Source organism: Pistacia vera, unplaced genomic scaffold (assembly GCF_008641045.1).
Source record: "Pistacia vera cultivar Batoury unplaced genomic scaffold, PisVer_v2 Contig199, whole genome shotgun sequence".
NCBI classification, from domain to species: domain Eukaryota; kingdom Viridiplantae; phylum Streptophyta; class Magnoliopsida; order Sapindales; family Anacardiaceae; genus Pistacia; species Pistacia vera.
This window is the reverse complement of record NW_022196000.1, coordinates 140,734-154,275: the sequence shown is the minus strand read 5'-3', so window position 1 is coordinate 154,275 and position 13,542 is coordinate 140,734. Positions and strand designations below refer to the sequence as shown.

Genomic DNA, 13,542 nt, shown 5'->3' with positions numbered 1-13,542 from the left:
GCATTAAAATTTGTAATTAGAAAGCTGTACGAGGCATTTTTGTAACATTAGAAAATATTATAGTAGTTTAATTACATGGTTATGTGATATATATATATATATAGTAGCATAATTGGGCAAGTTAGTAGACTTAATACCTAAGTTGTGACATAGATTTTTATAGAAGAAATTAGATTGCCCAAAATGTAGAATTCATTCCCTAGTTGAATTGTGCCGTTTTAATATCTTACTAATATAATTATAGAAGAGTAGAATTTATGAGAGATAATGTAATTGTGTACGTGTACATTTTACATAGCATGATAGAATTGAAGAATTACATAATTATGTAGAAATTATAGAATCGCGTACGTACACACGATGCGTAGAATTCAGAAATAAAGAATAAAATAAAAAATATTTAAGTTAAGCATGTCACTAGAATAGAACTTTGGGCTTTCTAGAAAAATATAGAAATAAAAGCCTTGGAATTAATAGAATACAAGCCAGAGTCAGACACGTATTTTGGGATCATGCATAGACAACATATAAATCCATGACATAGCATAGCATGTATTTCAAAAATTTTAAAATTATTGAAAAATTTCTAACTAGTTATTTTTCAGATTTACAGAGCATGTTTTCAAAAGGTTGTTGCGATAGGGAACCTGTGAGCATTCGCTGCGTTAGTTAGTGGCGACAGAGATGCAGAAGTTTCCCACATGCACGCCGCCATCAGTGAGCAGCCTCAGAATAGAAAATAGAATTGTACAGTCCGCTAGAAGTGCATGTGGATGAGGATTGTACCTAAAAAGAATTTCAGAATACGCTCACACGACCAAGGTTCCAAATCCATGCCTCAGCCTCGTCCGATCGGCAAACCAGGACAGAATACAGAAAGAGAAAAAGAAAGAAAAATAGAATAAGAAATAGAAAACAGAAAGAATTTCAAAAAGAAAGGAAAAGAATTTCAAAAAGAATTATAAAAGAATTTTAAGAAAGAATACAAACATGATCATTTGCATATGCATCAGACATTTTATGTGCATTGCCTTTTATGCATTTATGCATAGATTAAAGAATTTATTTTATTACAGCGTGTCTGACTAGCCAAGAAAAGAAAATAGAAGCCCATAAAATAGAGAAGAAAATAAAATAAAAGCCCATGAAAATAGAGAGAAAAAGAAAATGGAAGCCTACAAGAATAGAAAAGAAATTAGAGATATACAAGAAAGGAACAAAAATTAATATATGTTAGAAAATAATAGAAATTAAAAACATGACAAATAGGAAGGAAACTTAACAATTTGTTGAGTAGAGAAAGAAACAGAAAGATATAATCTAGTAGAGAAAAGAAATAAAATAATAAAGAATAGCACAGCATTAGAAAGATTTGAGAAAAATATAAGACTGCTAAGTAGTACGCCTGAGAATAAAGAGAGAAAGTAAACATAAATTTAGAAACAGTACAGCGAAAATGGGGACAGCGGAGTAAGAGCATAGTTAGATTTAATTTACTTACTGAGCATTTATAGCTCACCTCGTTGCTTTCTTTATTTTTGCAGGTATTAGATTGTAGCGGTCGAGAAACGTCAAGCTGGCGAGAGGGTTGCACACACTGTCTCAGTGAAGGAATTAATGTAGATTTATGTATGTATTTTTTGTAATAATAATATTTAGAGAACATCTTCACGCTTCCGGGTCATTAGCAAATTATTCTTATTATTTTTATATATGTGAGAAATAGTCATTGTGTGATAGTATTTTATAACTAGATTGAGGATAAAAAATTTAGACAAACACCCTTTCTAAGCTAGCAATTCTCTGGATTCTCTATATAAAATACTCAGTAAATACTTGTCAAGTGAGAGATTGCATATTGTTTGACGTTCTTTTTCTTTTCCACAACAGCAGCAATAGAACTTCTCTTCTTGTTGTTGTTAGACTTATCGAGTTTCATCTGTGCATGCTGACTCTCATTCTCAGCTACCATTGTTGAAGTTTCAACAAAATTCAGATCCGGGTTTTTGCGTAGAATTTCTCTACGCATCATTTTTTTCTTTGTTACTTATTTTTTTGACTCTTTTTTTTTACTTTGTCGTTGACTTTGACCCCTTTGTGACCTTTTTTTCCGTTTTTTTACTTTTTTTTTTTTAATATAACTTAGAGAATAAAAGAATAAATAAAACTAAAAAAAATTAAAAGAGCAATACTAGTTTTTATAAAGACACGTACAAAAAAGGTATAAAAGACAACCCATTTCATGATTTCTCGAACTGTTTTCGTTTTTTGTTCGTGCTGATATCAGTAATCTTCTCTTTGTATGGTCTAGGATAACATTTTTCATAGTTAAAACAAAGTAAACAAACGCAACAAACTCTCTTTGGACCAAGAAAAAGGAGACGATTCACGACGGCACAAAAGCGCCAAATCAAAGTCGCCGGCGACAGATAGGAGTTGGTGACAGCAGATCGACGACATTAGCAGCGGTTGAATATGGTGGCGACAGCCGGTTATGTAGGCACGGCGTTAGTAGCAGGCAAAGTTAATGGCGAAAGCCAAAGGCGTAGGCGTCAGACCTGCAGCGTTTCGGCTTTGGGCTTCTGTCGGCGATGTTTGGAATTTGGCGGCGGCGGTGGCTTCGGGTATGGATTTCTGATTGGGTATGGATTTCCAATTGGGTTTGATGAAAGTTGGGTATGGATTAGATGGTATGATTTCCGATGGTATGGGTTTGATGGTATGGTTTGCTTGCTTTGATTGGGTGTCTTGGTGATGTGAGTTGCTCGGACAGATTGGTGCTATTAATGCTGGGTTTGATGGCTATTATTTGGTTTATGGTAGTTGATTGGGAGAGTGTTGAAGTTGCAATGGTTGGAGAGTTGAAGATGGCTAGAATTGTCTTCTGCCGCTAGGGACTTTAAGATGAAATGCATATGGCAGTGGTGGTTTGGTTTGATTGGTTGAGGTTGGTGTTTTGGTTGATTGGGGTAGGTCGTTTTCTCCTTCTTGGATTGACGACAGGATGAATGGTTACTCGCCAAAAGTTCACCAGCGGTTGCTCTACAATGAGCAATTTTTTAGATGGAGAGTGGCTCTGTACCATATTTGAACGAAGAATTGTCGGTTTTAATTTATTTATTTTCAAGTCCTTGTATAGAAAGAATATAATTCATTAGATCTCTTAGTTATGTTAATTTTAAATTACATAATATACTAACATAATAAAGGTATTACATAATATCACTGAGTATCTTAAGCCCGACAAAAATAAGAGATTAAAGAATATTTTAGAAATCTCAACATAATATCCAAAATTAAGAGCATGGTCAACCCATGATAATTGACTACAATGATTAGTCTTGGACAGTCCACTAAAATAGAGAGGTCAACTCATCGAGGTCATGACCGGTTTAGTGTTTTTTACAGAGTTATATATTTACTTATTATCCTATACAAAAAAAAAAAAAAAAATCCCCTGTGAGTCAAACAAAATACTAAAACCATTTAATACAGTACAAGGTTTTAGTGTTGTCTAATGCTATAAAACAAACATGACAACAATCACATATTTTCTTTGACCTCATCAGTAACAAAGCCAAAAAATGCAGCAACTACAGGTGCCAATGCCCATGGAGAGGGTAACCAGTTGTTACGCGGTTTGTGAGCCTCCTGCCATAAGTAAAACAGCCATATATACTAACACGTCAACATAAATTTTGTAAACTCATAGCATAAAATTTGTAGCATAAACTTATACAATGATGTATGCTAACAAAATTTTCTGACAAGTAGTGTATAATAATTTACCTGTGCTGACATTGCTTGATTGACCACATACTTGGTCTCTTCCTTGAATTGATTCCACAAATACATACATTCTATGGGTGATTTCAACATATCGCTTGGAGAAACCTAACACATGTTCCATTATAAATGAGAAATACGATTCAAGAAAATGATAATACAATAAGACCAAACACAATACTACCTGCTCCCATGTGTTTGAGGCTAGAGTGTCAACAGTTCCACCCATGAGTGAGGAAAAAAGTAAGTTTCTAACCATATCTGGCTTCTCATCCAAGCGTATAACAGCCATGTCTGACAGTGCCCTTAGTGACTAAAAGAAAGCAATGACAAAAAAATAGTTAGGTGTTATCAGTGTAAAGCTAATTTAACTCCCTCCCTCACATTAAAATCCTTGAAAATTACCGCAGACTGGGCATTCTTCAAAATAGTTTTAATGTCCACTTCTCTAGTCCAAACCCTTGGCATTGAATCATTGTCATGATTGAATACTATTAAGAATCTGAAATAAAATTTCAAGGTATTATGCAACAAGGATGAGAATTAAGATTAGACAATCTACAATAGCACAATCAAGCTCTTTACCTATCCTTCATGTGGATCAAAACTTTGCCAACTTCTTCTCTTGCTTTTTTCTCCACCACAATTCTTGCATAGCTCCTTAAATTTTGAACCATTGCATCACTACTAGCTTTGTCCAACTCAAAACCAGCAATTGCATTCGAAAGCCCAAATGCAGCAGCTTTAGTCTCACGTTCAAGAAGCCTTCTTACTGAAGCCCAAGTATCCTCACAACCAACTTCAAATAGATATTTCATAGGTTCAGTAAGTGCTGCAGACAATTTTTCCTGAACATCAATATGGTATCAGTACTCAATCATTCAATTAAACATTAATGTAAGGTTTTAAAAGATAAAAATAAAAATCATTGACTATGATTACAATAATAAATTGTGCATTAACCAAGAAAATAACCTCATAGTTAGTTTTGATTTCAGACAGCTTTGCACGACAAACCATTGATGCATGTTCATGAATGTCATGGTGAAGTTCTTTCCGAACTTTTGAAGCATCCCAATTAGTCTGTATTATAGCAACATCTAAGGAAGGGGAAGAACAAGTCGTTGAATTGCAAGTAAACAAATTAATAGGTCCAATCATGAAGGAAAACTAGTTTACAGTTGTGGTCTAGCTCACAGTTGAAGGGAAATGCCAGTAATCAAGAAGACGCAAATAAAAAACAATAAATGAAGAGAAGCATTCGGCTTAGATCACAGAAACAGTTGAGAAGTTACAGATCACTTTCTGTAAAAACTAGTAGTCCAATAGAGGGAACAAAATACAAAGATTGACTATCACTTTAACAAAAGTGTCAGTAGCCAATCAAATTTGTACAAATAAAAGAACATGCAGAGAACTCATAAGGACGCAAATTATATAAAGTTTTCTTACCAGCACATCCTTGGTCAAACTCCAGCAGACAAGATTGAAGACAAGTGCGAACAGCAGCAGCAAAACCTTCCCCTTCGTTTAGTAATTGTTCCAAGCTGATCTTAAAACTATCAAACACTTTAGAGTATAGATGATCCAACATGCAATTATACGCGGGGTGGAAAATCTGGAAAATTCAAGAGACATTGTGAATAAATGAACAAAGCATAAAAATAATAAAACCTACAGGAACAAGATGAAGATGAACCCTCTATTTAAAAAAAATAAAAATAAAAAAATAAAAATAAAACCCAAATGTAACCCCCATCTGTTGTCAAAAATAACAGGAAGCTCTCCTGATTTGCCCACTCGGTAGGCAGTATTCATAAACAAATAATACAACGTCTACAAACTCTCCATATGAACTAACATATACAAACTAATGTAGCATGATTTGATTAGAGAAGTGAAAAATAATGACAATTAAACAAAATGAAAAAAAAATGATATGGCAACTGAAACTGTGCAGTAGGATAAGCCACTAAATACAAAATTTTGATGATATCAGTGCATTTAAAATAAGTCATTTGTCTTGTAAATGAATAGCATAGAGAATTGTTGTTCTTTGGTGTACTTAACTTGTGTTTTAGGGCATACGTTATGACCACCCCAAATTCAGTACAACTTTAGCATTTTAATGATTCATGGAAAATACTCAAAATAGTTAAGCTGTCCACCATTAAACACAATTTGGAAATCGTAACTGATAGCATAAAAAGTAAAAAGTGCATCTATTTGTGTTAAGATACTTTTAAGGTGCCCTCACATGAAACCATAAAGTTTTGCCTGTAAGTTCAACATACATCATGACAATTTCATAAAAGTTCTTTTCTCAATAGCAAGAATGAATAACATACTTAATAAGTAGGTTGAACCTTACATAAATTGCTTGTGACTCCAAATCTTGTCGTTTTCGAATTCTTACAACTTCATCAAAGTAGATCGTTTCCTTGTCATAACTATGAAAAATAGAATTTAGCATAAGAAACCAAATCAGATTCAGAGCTTCCAAACAGATTTGGATCAAAGAAAATACTCCAAGACTGTCAGTGCACAATATCCGGTAAAACATCACAGATAGGGGTAGAGGTAGTCATTCTAAATTCTATAACTTCAGGGAGTTTAGATATAAAATTTACACCCTTTACTTTCAGTTAAACATCAATTATCATTGACTTCCAAGCAATCCACAGAAGTTTAAGGATAAAATATACACAGAAAATTTTCTTTACGTATGCCATGGTCTTGGCTGCTGGTAGTCTTACAAGGATAGCCTCATGAAATATCTTAAATACAAATTGCAGATGTATTTTGAGAGATTTACATCACTATTAAAACAAGTCAAATCATATTATTAGATTTGATAATATATCAGACACAGATGTTAACTTACTCTGAAAGATAGGTGTCCAGAACAGAGCTAAGCTTTTTACCAAATCCTGGAACAGGACCCACTTGAATAGCTTCCTTCAGAGCCAACCAATCCTGCAACAAATCATTTAAGTACTGGCTAACAGATAATTTTTCGATCAGACAAGTAATTCCCGCAAGGGAGATGTATGTAAAAGAACCTCATCAACTGACAACAGACGGAGCTTCTCATTGGCAATTTCCTCACACCGAAAAGTGGCAACCATTACCTGATTAACGTTAACAAATATTTCTTAATTAAAAAAATTGTGTGTGTATATATATATATATATATATATATATATATATGTCAATGAAATTGAAAAACCAACAAAAGATATGCACAAGGAAAATTAAAAACCTTAAGAGCAGGAAGATCCAGGTCCTTGTTTTCTTTTATAAGATTCCATATCTGCTGTACACTAAAGGAAAATCCTGAGGCAGGAACAACTCCTTGTGTATCACCGGCTAGTCCTCCTGGAGAGATGGAATGGAAAAACCGCTGCCTCAGTTCAGCAACCTGTATAACATGTCCAGACTGTAAGACTCTAGATATCAACTGTAAGCTATTTATTTCACAAAATCTGTAATGCTTAATTAGGCCAATATGCCACAATGCCAAGGATTTCGAACAGTGATTATTTAGGTAAACATATGAAGACTGAAAGAATGCTACAACACACTTCAAATTCAGTTGAACCAGTAACGGTCGTAACCCATATTAGTTAAGGCTTGATAAACTTCCTAATCTTATTAATGGCTACCTGCTCTTTAAACTCCTCCTCCTTATCTTCATAGCTAGATAAAGCAGTGACCTCCACCTACATGTCGAGTAATAAATTAAAAGGTAAAATATAACACAATTCCAGAAAATGAATCAGTCATAGAGATACAGAGAAAATTGAGAACATTTAGAGAAAATTAGAGAACATTTACTTACATTAAAAAACTCACTGAGAGGAGCACCTTCATGGTCCCGGGGTTTAGTAACTGCTTCCCAAATCTGTAGAAATCACCAACTATCAAAATGCTGAGGAAAAAAAAAAGAATGAACAAATCGAATGTGAGCAAACATAAATAAATATACCTTCTTGATATCTTCTCTTAAATTAGACTCTAATTTTTCAAGCGGGGTCTGCAAGGAGAGTCATGAATAGTTATTGATTCAAAAGAGAAGAGAAAGGCCCTTCCACAAAAGGAATGAAGAGTAAAGGAAAAATATAAAGTGCAAGTGCACACCTTTGTTTTATCACGTATAACAAATAGAAGAGTTGTTTTACGTGGGCTAAATAAACGCATCATGACCTACACACAGCACAGAAAACCAGATCATTATGTGAAATAAGCAGACAATATTGTTATATACAATAAAAAGACAACAACACATTGACCCTGTACAACTGGCTAGAGTACCTGAAAAACTGTTTTAAGAAGAGGTCTATTGGAAGCCTGCTCCCGACCGATATCATGGCACCAACTACATATGACATTAAACACTTTATTAACACTTGAAGTGACATCTAAACGTTTGTGTTACCATGAGTTTTCTATGCCTCTAGTCCACACATTTAAGAAACTCTAGGATATAGATCTGAATGTTAAACAGTGTCCATTTCTGATCAAAGGCTTCCATTCCAAATCAAATTTTGTAAAGAAAAATAAACTTATGTACAGACAACAGCAACAGCAAAGATGAAAAAGAAGAATTCACCGATCTTTTTTTTTTTTGGCGGGGGGGGGGGGGGGGGGGGGGGGGGGGGGGGGGGGGGGGGTGGGGGGGGGGGGGGGGGGGGGGGGGGGGGGGGGGGGAGAGGAGAGGGAAAATATAAATTGCTAAAACTTATCCTGATACAATGGTTTTTAAACATCGAATCACAATTAAATAAAATGCTGCTTCCTGGAATTAGAATTAGTGCAATGATACCAATGCCTGTTCAGATACTACTTTAAAAAGAAAACAAGGGCTAAGCATTGGCAGGCCAAAGTAACAGCAAAGAGGGGAACCATGTAAGCCATATAGGTCGATGGACCAGAGAAATCCAGATTTTAAAAACCTTAGGCAACCTTAGAGAATGGCCAGGCCTAGACCAGCCTAGACTACTCACATGCATAACTGAAGCTACATATACCTAAGTAGATTATACAGATCATGCCAAGAATATATAATATTTTGCACATATCATATAAGATATATTGTTTACAACAAACTATATTATCTCTAATTTCTTTAAGCCCAAAGCCTAATTAGCCCAAGGCCATTCTCCTTTTTGTAGGAAAGCCTGTACTTGTCAACACAGTAATTCCCGAACCAAGTTTGAGTCTGCAATGCCAACATATTTGCAGCTCTATATACTAGATCAAAGAGACTTACATGTTTATCACTACAACATCTGCAATTGCCAAAGCAAAAAGGGCACTCTGCTTCTCGAATGCAGTGTCATCCTGAAAAAAAATAAAAAATTGCAGACACACTTTATGGGTGATGAAAATATATCAACACTAACTCATACAATTCCACCCAAATGAAAGTGCAAAATATGTCTACAGGCATCCCTAGAAATCCATAAAGCACTATAAATAACTTTAAGCCCCACAAAGATCAAATTGTGAATTTGGTCTGACTCTGACAGGGTTCTCCAGAATTCAAACTTAAATGATGAATGAAACATCACCTTTTGACGATAGCAAGGATTTCACTTTGGTTTGCCATTATAAATAGAAAAAAATATCATGATTCTCTTATAAATTGTTAACCCGCTTCAGTCCCTAACTTAGAGCAATGAAATATCACACAACTCAGTAACTAGCAATTGCTTAAAGTTTTCATAACAGCACCTTCCCCACAAAGCATCATGTATTATTTGGTTTCAGTGCTAATACAAATTAAACTAAAATTCAGGGGACACAGTTCTGATGTATCTGTGAGTCAATAGGAGTTTGAACACATATGAAAATTCCTGAACCTTCTATTGACACCCATGGCATATTATACTCATATGTACTGCCAAATATAACTGCAGAAAAATTAACTAAGATCTATATGCTACACAGGCCTTCTTCACAGGAAAACATAACCCCATTTCCGTTACAAATTGAAGATATCCACACAAAGCTTATTACCTCGCCTCTTTCACTGCCATCAGTTCCCTCTAAATCCATGGCAATAGTGAAAGGTTCAATGCCAGCACACTTATCTATCCAAATTCCCTTAGTTGTTTGACTCCTGCCCAAAATGATAAATAAATAAAATAAAATTTACGAATCTCTTACATTAAGCTGCAAAATAAACGAATTTAAGAAACTCAAACAACCAACCTTCCTTCAAATGCATCCATCTCTTTGAATTTTGTATCAAAAAGATGGTTCATTAAAGTACTCTTCCCTGTTCACCATTAAGAATAAAAAGAAAAAAAAAGATACTAAGCCAACAGAGCATTAAATCACAATGAAAACGTGAAAAACCTTACATTTAATTAAAATAAAAAATAAAAAACCGAAATTTTGCAACATCATATTTATTATTACAACAAAACCAAAGCGGAAACTTTTCAAATTAAACGTCATAAATCAGTGAAATCTGGAACAAATTTAAAAAGATCGAACTTCAGAAGCATATATACCACTACTTTGTGGGCCCACGATGGCGACGACGGCGTAGTCGCGGCCGCGATCGGGGAGGTTGGTGGCGCGGACGAAGTGGTGGAGACCGTCGACATTGAAGTAGCCGTTACCGGCAATGAGTTGGACAGAGCAAGGAGAGACTTCAGCCATAAGGAAGCGAAAAATTCTAGGGTTTGAGGGAATCAAATTGAAAAAGAAAGAAGTAGAAATTGAGAGTCTAATAGAAAAAATGAAGTGGACGAGTCACAGCTCACAAGTAGAAGACTAGAAGGTGAAGGAAGAAGGAGATAAAAGACAAACTGACTTGGCAAGTCAAGGAGACGACACGTGGGTTTCTCTTTACTTTTGGAAACTTTTTTCGTTATTGTACGTTGGTTTAAAGTGATTGATTTAATATCATATCCAAATGAATATTCTTTCATGTGATTTATGAATACTAGGGTTTATAACATAAATACCCCTAAAATATGATTAAAGTTTCAGTCCCACAATAATGTTATAATAATAACAAAATTGCTCCTATCACTAAGTTTTTTGTGCTAAAATAAACAGTAGAGGATCAGTATCATAAATATTTATTAACCCATCATATTATAAATTCTAAGAGTACACTAACAACTCACTAATAAAAGGAGGATTTATGTTATTTCTGAAATCTTAGGGGGGAATCATTACTTGATTAAACCTCAGGGGTTTTAGAACTCTACAATATTTTAAGAGTGTGATTATTCTTCATGGGCCGTTGTCTTTTTTACTCGAAAAGTAGCCGGCTTGTTTTGGCAAATTCAATGACATCCAAAGGGAGTCAACGCGGGTTTTAAGGCGTAAACCTTACGCTTAAATTAAACTAACTATTTACCTAACCAAGAGAGAAAACTACTTTTCTTTTCTGTTTGAAATAATTACTGGGTCAAATTGAAATTTGACATTTCCTTAATTACCTTAATGTAAGACTATTTATCCAATTTCTTCACTTTTATATACATTTAGTATTCCTTCTTAAAAACAATATATTTTATTTCTTAATTTTTTCATAAGAATATAATTAGTTAATTTATATGTTGTTTAAAGAAATTATGATCTCTAATTCTAATACTAATTTGGAGAATAATTTTAAAAAAAAATTCTAGTGACTCTAGTACTAGAGTAGCCAATTAAAAAAATATTAGATTATAATTTATAAAAAATAAAAGGATATATTAAATAGTTTTCTCTTGTTTATAATGAACATATAATATGAGCTATAATATAAAAACTAAAAGTAATAACATGACATATAATAAACTCAGTAATAATGTTCAACATGGATTCATATCATATAATATAAGACTCATAACATAACATAAAATAACATTTGTAATGATAATGTGTATGCTAACGTTCAATGGATTACTGAGTTCATGATCTATTTTATAATAAAATGAATGAACTTGAAAAGCATATATACCACTACTTTGTGAGCCCATGATGGTGATGATGGTGTAAGAAATGTCACTATCGGGGAGCTTGGTGGCGTAAAGGAAGTTGTCAAGACTGTCGACATTGAAGTTGCCATTACTAGTGATGAGTTGGATGGAGCAAGGAGAGCCTTCGGTCATAAGGAAGCGAAATTCTAGGGTTTGCGGGAATCAAAATTGAAAAAGAAATAACTAGGAATTGAGAATCTAATGAAAGAAAATGAAGTGGAAGGTGATGGGAGAAGGGAGGCAGCCGTCTCACTTTGACATTTAGTGCAGATAAATTGACTTGGCAAGTTTAATAAACGACACGTGGACTTCTATTTATTTAATAGAAACTCTTTTGTCCTAATGTGATTATGTAATCATATTAATTACGGATGAAAAAGACAGATGGGAAAGATAGACTTTGAAATTAAAGCATATATAATAATTCTTTTTATGTTTTGAAATAATAAAAATTCTCCCTCTTTGTAAATTGTTGAAATTTCTTCTGTAATGAGTTAATCAAAATTATTAAATTATTTTTTATCATTTATTTTAGGGTTATTATCAATCAGGGGATATTTTCATTAAAAATATATAATTATAAGATACAAATATTAAAAAATATTGAGAGGGTACTGTTAGGGCAAAAAATCGTCATTGGCCCAAATAGGAAATCATAACCACCTGTGAAGAAGAGATCAGGCCCAAATCTCAAAGAGGCCCAAGCTAGATTAGTTCTATTCGATACGAGATACGACCTGCCCAAACCATCTGGATACGGGCCTCCCAGTTCCAGTTCACTTTCTAGGCCTATAGGCAAGTTCCGAGCCCACGGCCCACTGATCACATTCTTGTTCCTGATCAATCTCCTATTCGAAGTCATTTTCCTGTTCAGATCACCTTCCTATTCGGACACTAGTAAGACAGCTGACCACGGCCCTAATTCTTCTAAGGTTTGCATCAAAGTCACACTAGGACTCCTACTCCCACCAGGATTGGAAGACCAGACAGTTGTTATATAAATAGAGGTCAGCCCTCTCACAAAGGACACACTACATTACACCTTCACATCCGAAGCTCCTACTTGAAAGTTTTACATCACTACCGTAGTCACAGTCTCCGACTAGACTTCCGGTAACCTCTCTACTCCCTAGCCCTCACTATATTAGCCTCTTTCGGCCTTGCTGACTTGAGCGTCGGAGTGCCTACGGCAAACACCACCCCGGTGTTTCCCGTTCGCTTCACGCGTTTGTTTCTCTACGTGTGCAAGTGCAGCGAATCGCTAGTGGCTTCAACCTCACGGGATCAAACCCCCCTTCCGTACAGGTAGATTTTTACGTCTACAGTTTGGCGCCCACCGTGGGGCCTCTAGCAATCATTCGGCTTGACGAACCTTGCTACGTAGAGGAACTTTCCGTGGCTGACAACTACAACAATGCTAATCCCAACCTCGAGGCCAAACTGGAGGCTTTGACTGCTCTCATGCAACAGAACTCGGACAAGGTAGCCGCACTGGAAGCCGAGAACAATGCAATCCAGATCGAAAACGCATCCATCAGGTCAGAAAACCAGTCTCTTAAGGAGAAGGTTAGTCAATTCTATGATTTAGAGTTCATGCCTGGCTAAGCACCACCAAATCGGTTCCGCGCCCCCGTTCCATCCATGCAACCTCTCCATACGCTAGAGCACCGACCCTTGGTCTCCGGCAAAAGACCGCATCCGTTAAACTCATCTGCGGTCGACGATTCTGTCCTGATTCATAGAGATAAAGATATGTCTGTAGAACATT

The 13,542-nt window shown here is 35.2% G+C and overlaps 1 protein-coding gene across 2 annotated transcripts; it reads right to left on the bottom strand.

The window, feature by feature from the left end:
- Positions 1–3,442: 3,442 nt before the first annotated feature.
- Positions 3,443–10,558, bottom strand: LOC116128277 (protein ROOT HAIR DEFECTIVE 3 homolog 2-like). Of its 2 annotated transcripts, XM_031413988.1 has the most exons (20): positions 10,308–10,558; positions 10,003–10,069; positions 9,808–9,910; positions 9,059–9,129; positions 8,101–8,164; positions 7,927–7,992; positions 7,775–7,822; positions 7,628–7,690; positions 7,452–7,508; positions 7,049–7,207; positions 6,849–6,917; positions 6,671–6,762; positions 6,158–6,236; positions 5,239–5,404; positions 4,762–4,886; positions 4,372–4,634; positions 4,192–4,288; positions 3,971–4,099; positions 3,790–3,894; positions 3,443–3,651 (listed from the first exon to the last, which is right to left on the bottom strand). In XM_031413988.1, the coding sequence occupies exons 1-20, from the start codon at positions 10,456–10,458 to the stop codon at positions 3,544–3,546; spliced, it is 2,082 nt and encodes a 693-aa protein (XP_031269848.1). In that variant the 5' UTR covers positions 10,459–10,558; the 3' UTR covers positions 3,443–3,543. The 2 variants fall into 2 exon arrangements, with proteins under 2 accessions (XP_031269848.1, XP_031269849.1); XM_031413989.1 differs by lacking the exons at positions 9,059–9,129; positions 10,308–10,558.
- Positions 10,559–13,542: the final 2,984 nt, after the last annotated feature.

Excerpts from the sequence above, each read along its gene's own strand:
- LOC116128277 (XM_031413988.1), bottom strand. The coding sequence starts at position 10,458 with ATGGCTGAAGTCTCTCCTTGCTCTGTCCAACTCATTGCCGGTAACGGC. Across the intron at positions 7,509-7,627 it reads CTCTCAGTGAGTTTTTTAAT|GTGGAGGTCACTGCTTTATC; the intron begins GTAAGTAAATGT and ends CTCGACATGTAG. Across the intron at positions 5,405-6,157 it reads TGGAGTCACAAGCAATTTAT|ATTTTCCACCCCGCGTATAA; the intron begins GTAAGGTTCAAC and ends TGAATTTTCCAG.